This window comes from Hordeum vulgare, chromosome 6H (assembly GCF_904849725.1).
Source record: "Hordeum vulgare subsp. vulgare chromosome 6H, MorexV3_pseudomolecules_assembly, whole genome shotgun sequence".
Taxonomy (NCBI): domain Eukaryota; kingdom Viridiplantae; phylum Streptophyta; class Magnoliopsida; order Poales; family Poaceae; genus Hordeum; species Hordeum vulgare.
The window spans coordinates 7575552-7584802 of record NC_058523.1 but is presented as its reverse complement, the minus strand read 5'-3'; the positions used below and the strand labels follow the sequence as shown (position 1 = coordinate 7584802).

The 9251-nt window shown below is 44.6% G+C and overlaps 1 protein-coding gene across 2 annotated transcripts; it reads right to left on the bottom strand.

The window, feature by feature from the left end:
• Nucleotides 1-654: 654 nt before the first annotated feature.
• Nucleotides 655-8322, bottom strand: LOC123406143 (ubiquitin-like domain-containing protein CIP73). 2 transcript variants are annotated; one of them, XM_045099621.1, is made up of 18 exons: nucleotides 8049-8322; nucleotides 7591-7727; nucleotides 7265-7382; nucleotides 6680-6775; nucleotides 6073-6119; nucleotides 5880-5930; nucleotides 5715-5780; nucleotides 5509-5634; nucleotides 5361-5430; nucleotides 5115-5272; nucleotides 4523-4687; nucleotides 4378-4449; nucleotides 4177-4294; nucleotides 2827-3393; nucleotides 2417-2730; nucleotides 1641-2228; nucleotides 1233-1388; nucleotides 655-928 (listed from the first exon to the last, which is right to left on the bottom strand). In XM_045099621.1, the coding sequence occupies exons 2-18, from the start codon at nucleotides 7723-7725 to the stop codon at nucleotides 854-856; spliced, it is 2922 nt and encodes a 973-aa protein (XP_044955556.1). In that variant the 5' UTR covers nucleotides 7726-7727; nucleotides 8049-8322; the 3' UTR covers nucleotides 655-853. The 2 variants fall into 2 exon arrangements, with proteins under 2 accessions (XP_044955556.1, XP_044955557.1); XM_045099622.1 differs by lacking the exon at nucleotides 5880-5930.
• Nucleotides 8323-9251: the final 929 nt, after the last annotated feature.

Genomic DNA, 9251 nt, shown 5'->3' with positions numbered 1-9251 from the left:
CAACTTATTTGAACAGCTCTTGGCAAAAAAGATAAATCGCATCAGAACAGTTAACATTTTTACAAACCCGGTTTGTCTTTTTTGTTAAGAGCTGCTCAGATGTCCAAATAAATTAGAATTTAGAACGGATCTCACGCATCAAATTATTTACCACACAAAAGAATTGATTTTTAAAAAAAATTCTAGTATTTATTTTGAATTTTTTCAAGAACACGGGTGTAGATGAGCCCGAAAGCAGAAACACCGCGCCCCTAAATCAATTGCTAAAATTGTAAAAGAAGCACACGGTTCAGGGCCTCATTAACCTCGATCTGAAAATCTGAAGAAGATGCATCGTAGAAATGAACCATCTATGATGGAGGACCGTCCTCAGTTCGAAATAAAGAGATTTAAGCTCCAATTATACAACGCTTTCCAATCCCTTTGAGACCAAACCCAACCCAATCCAACTCAAGAGGCTCAAGATAATTTCCAATCTTGGTGGACAGGGCTTGAAGAATTGTCTACCGGCATCGAACACTTGACAGGGCTTGAAGAATTGTCTGTAGAAATCGGGTTTCTGAGGTGCCACGGGATGCGACAAGACAAGCACACAATCTTCCTCGAGGGGTGCTTTCGACATGCGTGAATCTGGTCGCCGTCAAAATCCAGGAATAAGGTTCCCCAAAGCTAGCTAGCTATGTGCATGTCACTAGCAAAATTTGGTAGTAACAACAGACAACTACATCCAAAAGTCAGGGAGAAACAATTACATCCAAAAGTCACGAGTTAGGTATATATTTTCACCACATTTTCAACCACGCCGCCTGAAATGTACCACCACCCGCTTGACCGACCCCGCCCAGGCCGTCCTTCACGACTCCTTCTTGGCCTCGGATTCGGACTCCACCCTCTCGCCGACTTGCGCCAGCAGAAGCTTCATGTACTCCTGACAAAATCAGCAGCAGCTTTTGTTACAAACTAATAGTGGAACGGAACGGTAAAGGGGAATAATCCCCCTCATAACAAACTCATGTACCCAGCGGACTACATATTATGTACTCCCTCCGTCCTAAAATAATTGTCTTGAGCTTAGTACAACTTTGTACTAGAGCTAGTATAAAGTTGACACACTTATTTTGGGACGGAGGGAGTAGTATGTAATACAATCTCCAGTCTAGCATTCAACTAAACTATATGTAATAAACTATAATTGGGCTTATTTTAGAAACTAGAGGTTGTAGGGAACATACATCAGCAAGCTCTGGGTCATTGGCAAGCTCTTCAAGCATGACCTCGATGCTCTCGTCGTTGCCATAAGCCTGAGCAGCAGTCTCAAGGACGGCACCAAAGATATCCTCAGGGGCATCATGTTGCTCGATGCGTTGGCATGCTTCTTGAAGATCCATCTATCCAAGAAATACGAAACATGAGTGGTGTTGTATTTACAAGATTAAGGATTCCAGTATTTCACGCTGATAAAAAAAATGGGTTTCACACATTCAGGCAACATAAATATTTCTTGTTCCAACAAACATTTTTCAACTCCCTAAATTGATGGCTGCAGTCCAAACATGGCAGATTCAGGTAAATACTATAACTGACCTGCCAACTTTAATCATAATCATTAAAAAAGTCTTTTGTTAAACAGGATGGCATACCTGAGAGCTTCTACCGCCCACAGCGTCGCTTACGTCCCTGTCATTCTGTCGAGGCTGAACATCTGTACCGGCAGGACGAGCTGCAGGTCCACCAAGAACTTGCGACACAACAGGCATCATCTGCTGCATCATTCTGGACAAGTCAAAGCCACCTTGGCCCCTTTGTGGCGCATCCATATTTTGCACCATACTGCTTAAGGTGTCCATCACTGCACGGTTCTGTGTCAGGTCTTCCATGATGTTCCTCACATCAGCTGATGATTCCATTCCTGGTTGACCAGCTACATTTGACATCAGACTGCCGAACACCGGGCTGTTGAGGACACTTGATATCATACTGCCGATGTCAACTTGCCCTTCACCACCCGGTCTTCTCATAGTCATTCCAGCAGCAGACCGAGGTGTTGAAGATGGAGCTTGAGAAGTCGTAACACTGCCGCTGCTTGCATTAGCACCTCTTGAAACAAGAGCTTGCAGAGCCTGCTGTCCCATCAGAACAGCTTCCTGGCTTCTGGGGGCAGAAGATGTGTTAACAGCTTCACCAGAATTGCTGCTAGTCCCAGATGGCTTTGCTACTTTACTACGTCTCTGCAAGCGTAGTTAACATAATCAATGACATTGTTCTTCAAATAAAAATCAATGGCATTGCAGCTGACAACAACAAATTACAAGCACTAGGACAATATGCAGGAAATCATTGACAGAAACAAAATGCAAACTGAGCAGTTAAGTTTGTGAGGCTGTAGGACTAAGAACCAGGAACTTATTAGTATTACCTTGGGCTGCAGGCCACCACCAAGACCAAGTGGTCCAGACCCACCACTGGCAGTAGGTTTAGTAGACTCTCCAGCTTCTCCATCTGAGGGCTTGCTCTTCAGTTCAGTATTTTCTGCTGGCATGCCCAAGGGAACATCACCTGTTCGTGTGCCTGTCGACTGTTCCCCTAAGCTGGCTGCTGTCAGCTGTCCTCCTAGGCTGGCTGCTGCCAATTCCACGGAGTGTTGTTGACTGCTATCAACATCGGAGGCACTCACAGTACTGATGTCTTGTGGTGTCAAGCTGGGATCAGATGTATTTGAAGGCACAGTACCTACATAGAACAATAACAACAGAAACAGGTGAACGATTCGGTACGATTTTCCTAGAGGGAAAAGAATTCTTGTTTGCTTCAAAATGAAATAAATACCTGCACCAGTTGCATGAGATTGCACGTTCAGTGAAGTTTGTCCATGATGAGAACCCGGAAGCTCATTTTGTAACTGTGTATTTCCTGATGTCACAGAGCTCACGGTGCCAGCTCCATTGTTTGTGGTTGGGTGAGGCCCCTGGGCTGCTGGGTTCAGCACAGATGATGTAAGTGAAGCCAATGCTTGTGGATTTGCGGCCAATGCATTGGCTACCTGTGCAGATATCTGTGCTATCATAGAAGAAATAGCACTGCCTGTAGAAGCTTGTGGAACAACATAGGTTGAAATTGGTTGAGATCCATTGCCCACTGCAGTCTGAGAACCTTGAGGACCAGTTGACTGGTTAGGTGTTGCCACTTGGCTTCTCATTTGAACAGGAAGGATAACACCAACTGAGGACCTTCCTGGAAAGCCCGGTATAGCTGCAACCACTGTTCTTGGGGGCAATCCACGTGTAGCTGACGGATTACCTCCTTGAGTTCTTTCTGCATTTTGGCTTTCCCCATTGGCAGCGGTTGCAGAAGCAGTGGTTGAACCAACAGATGGACCACTTGTTGCAGAAGCGCCTAGTATACAGGACAAAACAAGAGTGAGAGGAAGCTCAGGGGAGATCAAAATGTGACAAGCACCCATTGAAACTTCATTGAAGGTCACATTTCATCTTATACTATCTAATTGTCATCCAAGAGACACAAGACAGAACAGTAAACATGGAACACAGTATCTGAATGCGGTCCCCATGCTGCATGTGCGCCCCACTGAGTACATCAAACGCAATGTAAAAAATAGTGTGCTATGACAAAATAACATGGCTCTTAAAATATGCTATTAGCGAGACATTGTACACTGATTTATTTAGCGATGGATTGCTCAAAATGCTATAGCGTGCTATTAGTGATGCTATGGCGCGATATTTTTTTCACTGATCAAATGTCAAGAACAATAATGACATCTGGAAGCCAGTATAATTAAAAAATCAGTTGTTATATGTCCGTCTATCTGTCAATCACAAGGTTTAGAAACATATGTACTTCCTCATATTAGGACACCATTTATGATGCGCCTAACACCTATGAACTCAGACAAATTAATAACCACGGAGACAATTTAGATGCTGTTTTGATATTTCCAATGCCAAGGGGGAGCGGATAAACATACCCCCTCCGTCCCAAAATAAGTGTCTCAACTAAAGTTAATACAAAGTTGTACTAAGCTTGAGACACTTATTTTAGTAGGGAGAGAGTAAATAATACACCATAAGAAGGTCACATGTTTGCCCAATAAGCCACTTATATATAAAAAAAACATCAAGCAAAAAATTAAATAGTACTTGCAGTGGGAAACCTTACCACCATGAACATTGACACCATTTGCTCGAGAAGGATCAACGATACCAAATGGACCAGAGACACCAAAAACTGGCGGTATGCTAGAAACTCCAAAATGAGGGGCACTCTGGAAAGACGGCTGCACAATGAAATAGTGTGTTATTGTTACCGGAGTGGCAGAACACGTCAAAACCAACACCAAGAAGTATCACAATACATCACCTGAACCATGATTGGACTTGGTCCTGTGGGGGTTATATAAACAGCAGGCCCGGCATTTACAAAAGCATTAGCCTGCAAAATCAACAAGCTTTCAGAATACTTAAAACTGTGTGAATCGCTTGTGACATGGTAGAAAAATGCATACAGGAGATGGTCCCATTCTAAGCGTCATCATTGTCCGTCCAAGCTCAAAAAGCATAGCCCCCAAATGCTGTATCGCTACCCCCAACTGTGCCGACTCATTCTGTATCTGGCTTCGCACAGATGCATCACCAGTGGCAGCATCACTCTGAATACGTTGTGCAAGATGCTGAAACAGAAATCAGGAGAATGTAGGTCAGTCAAAAAATAGTTCACACAAAAGTTTACATCTCTTCCGTCATCTAATAAATTGTTTGAGAGTAAAGAATAATTTAACAGACACAAAACTGCATCATAGCACTGCATAATCCGTTGCCAAAAAAACAAATTATAAATGTCTAATACCAGAAAAAACATCAACAGTCCTATGAGCGTTGTGTTAAGAGAGTAAGTAAATTTCAAGTGTAAAGTTTACAAAGATATCCAATAGCATTGTCTAGAAAATTACTCAAATGGTAACACTTGTTTAGATAGCATTGGCATGGAGATTACAACAGAAGGGAAAATAGTTCGGAAATATATTATCTCTGTCAAAGGTTAACCATTGCAAAGGTAAGAAGCGCAGAATACAACTACAAGAGAGTAAAATAACATACAGAAAGAGCGGAAGAAGCACTGCCGCCGAGAAGTTGTTGGGCTCTTTCAACAACTGAAGCCAGCACCTCGGGACTTGGAAATCTTTGGTTCAAGTAAGCATCATCTGATGTTGATGTTGGTGGTTCCTGAGCGTTTGAGTCCATGGATGGTGGAATACCTTTATTTATATATCAAAAAAGAAATGCATAGATATTAGTATTATTGACAAGCAACAAATAAACCATCTGCGAAAAGATTTGCCATACCATTGTTCTGCAATACTTGGTCCATGCGATCAATATACTCCAAAAGGGTCGTCATGGAATCAGGAATAACCTATGATCAATGCTAGAGTTAGATGAATGAAATACAGATGGCAAAACAGGAGGAAGAAAATTATAACAGTATATTAACCAAGTTGCGAGGAATAGCGCCGGAAGGTGGAAGCTGTGTCACATGAATTTGATGGTTGAGAATTGAGAACCCAGGTGGTGCCTGGCCTGGCTGAGTTCTTCCATTATTGGCCCCATCTGGTGGTACCTAATTAAGCAACCACAGAGGAGTTAAACATTGATGTATCTCAGCAACCCTAGATAGGCCTATCGAGGAAACCTCATTACCGAGAATGTCGCATTTGCCATACCACCAGGCATCCCAAGAAAGTTACCAAGAATATCCCGAACAGTCTGAACATAAATAGAAGAGAGGAATTATACCAAAGGGCAAGTGAAGTAATCGATGATCAGACAGAAAAATTATACAGAATGCTAGAGCAAAGCATATACCGCAGGAATGTCATTTATCACCCCCTCGGAAACCATAACATCTATAGTTTCCTAGAAGAGAATAAATAACAACTATTTAAGAATTATAATCGATGTTCAACCATTGCTAAATGGTGGTAGGCAGAGTGGCAACTTTTCAAATAAATAAGTTAATATAATCAATGGTAACCATTACAAAATGGTAGATGCATACCCTGGACATGTAATCTCCTAGCATTGCTCCATTTCCAGCATTATTAACTGCAGCCACGACAAAAATGTAGAAGGTTCATAAGGCCAAATCCCAGCATACTGTCATCCAATCATACCATACTAAAGATCATGACAATTGAATTGAATTCAGCAACAACCAATTAGTGCATCTAAAATGAGCAAAGGTACAGAAAATATGATCAGATAGCAGAAACAATCAGCAGAAGCATATAACCCTGATTTGTCAAGAGTGCCTCTGCATAGACTAAAGCAACACATAAACCAGAGACTTAATCAAGACCTCTTTCATTTTAAATAGCCTGAAAAACTCCACTGTCTATTACATCCACAACTAGCTAGAACTATATTCAGCCTCCTTGTGTTAAAAAATGTCCATTGTAGAATGTGCAATGCATATACTGCAGTTTGTGTGCAAACGGAGAACAAGACATTTGGCAGGTGGATGCAGACTTAATTTTAGCTCCCATAATGCTGACGCAGGGTAAGGCGCACCATGTATGTATACTAAATCATGACAGCGTATCAAAATATCTGTTGTGGTCAGGATTGATAATGTAGGCGTCGGAGCAACGACATATCTGACTTACCATTAGGATTAGGGCTTGCTTCAGAAGTCTCAGAGGATTGTTGGCCCTCAGCTGTGCGTCGAGCCACCAAATGCAATGTATATCCATCTTCCAAGTCTTTAGATTGTCAAGGATACATATAATGAGAAGAGTTGTGACCAGAGCAATCAATACAATCCATGTATAAATGTGGCAGGGAAACAACTCAAAACGCATCCAATGAAGCTTCAGATGAACAGGCATACGAATGGCAGGTCACAAGAAAAACAAGTTTTTACAATGACAAATCTTGCTGTGAATGATAGAAACCAACAATCAATGACAGCCTGCTGTGAATGATAGAAACCAATAACCAATGACAGCCTCCTATTATTCCACGTAATTTTCAGTAAAATCTACAGTTCCTGCGGTTACTAGTGCACAACTCAGGCTTAATAAATGCATACCAAGAGCTTACAATGATTTGAGGTTCTCATTCGTATTTCTAAGCAATTTCAATATAACAAAAACTTCGGTACGACTCGGGTAATAACTGATGCGGAGATACAGATGGTTCGGTAGTATACTTTGTGGCCTTGACAGAAAACACGCAAAATAAAAGGATACGGTATTCTGACAAGAGGTGGTCATCCTTTAAGACTCTTCCCCTAAAAATCAGCCGCTGCTGCTCCACGGGGATCCCAGCGACATCTACTATCTTCTCCTTCAGGTTCAGAACAGTCTCCTGAGGAGAAAAAAATTGGCAATTAGTTCATCAGAGAACACCGCACACAATAATATATCCATGCTTCCGACTCTAAAAACAGGGATTGACAATTAACAGGGAGCTGAGCACAAAGAGAACAATAGCATTGCTAGCACTTGCAAGTAGTTCAGCAGCCACAACAGACAGACATGACAGAACGAGACTAGAAAAGATATGGCGTAGTTACATTCTTGTCGACCCGGAGCTTGTGCACTTGCGACTCCAGGGTCTTGATGTTGATCTCGATGGTGGCGGGTTCCGGGCCATCGGAGCCGTCCCTCGCCGTAGAACCCCCGACAGCACTGGCACCGTCGTCGGCCATCCCTGCAGCCACAGAAAACCGATAAGGATCACCGTCAGGCGCCATACAAACTAGTATAGGGCATGTAAAATGGCGCCCCTCGCCCTGCTCGGTGCTCTCCCTAGGGTTACGGGCTCCGCCCCTCAGCACAAGATCCCCGCGGAACCAGCGAGGAAAGGAAAAAAAAAATCGGGCCTTTTTGTTTGCTCCGGCGAGGCCTGGGAGGAACCGCCCCCCGGCATTTCGGGGCGCCAACCGTCGGCAGCGGATCTAGACGTCGCGCCGCCGCGTGAAGCTCGTGTAGGGTTCGGCCGGTCGCTGGGCAGGAGGCGGGGCGCGCGTACCTCTCGGAAACCGTCGCCCAAGATCGCGCGGTCGGCGGGGGAGGGGGGGTCGGCGCAGCGCGGCGGGAGGGGAGGGAGCAGGGCGACGAGGTCGACCGGGAACGGCGGCGAGGGAGGCGGAGGGGTCGGATGGCGAGGCGGAGGCGGCACGGCGGTGGGATTCGAGGACTCGGAGGCGGAGAGGAGGAGAGGGGAGAAGAAGCGATGGATTTTGATTTGACTCTGGCGACGAGTGTAAAAACTCGTCCTTGCGGCGGTCTCTGCCTTCTAGAACAGTCCAGGGGCTTCCCTCCTGCGTGGCATTTTCTTGGGCAAGAAATTAGGTCCTTTCTATGGAAAATTATGTCCATAACCTTCTACTGCCTTCACTCCAAAATAAACCCGCCAAAAGGGCATCAATTGTCAAGATACTACGTACGAAGCAAGCTAGAAGTAAAACTTACATCTAAGTCCGTACACCACATAGTAACGACTACATGCACCGAAACGAGCTCAAGTGGCGCCGCCGTCATCGTCTATCCCTCGTCGGAGCCGGACAAATATTGTTGTAGTAGGCAGTCGAAAAACATCGTGTTAAGGCCACACGGAAGCAGCACACCAGAACAACAACCGTCGTCGATGAAGAGAAGTGTAGGCCAGAAGGACCCAACTTGTTGGCACCCACACGTAGACGAACGAAGCCCGAATCATTCACCGAAGACAAACGACGATCGAATCCCACGAGATCCGTTGGAGACAAACATCCACATGCCTTTCGACGACACTTGAAACATCGTTGGGGCGAGGGTTGGGCGGGAAGGATCTTATTCCATCTTCAACAAGTCGTCGCCTCGTTTTCATTCTAGAATATGTAAGACAGTTCGATAGGCCATTTTACAAGAGTTTGTGAAAAGGAGGTTTACAATCATTTACTTCTAAGAGCATCTACAGACGGGCTTTGCAACTCCGGCCCCTCAAATGCCCGCGGACGAGGCGTCCAGGCACATCTGTGGACACTCGTCTGTTAAGCCTCAAATCTGCCTTCTCACAACCGGACACCTCAAATCTCATATCTTAAGAGCAACTCTAGCAGACCCCGTAAAAGAGTCAAAGCCGTAAAATTCCGGCGAGTATGCGGGTTCGGCCCATTTTTCGGCCAGAACAGAGCCCGCATACTCACCCGGCCCGTAAAAAAATTTGCCGAGGCCCGCAAAACGCACGCCC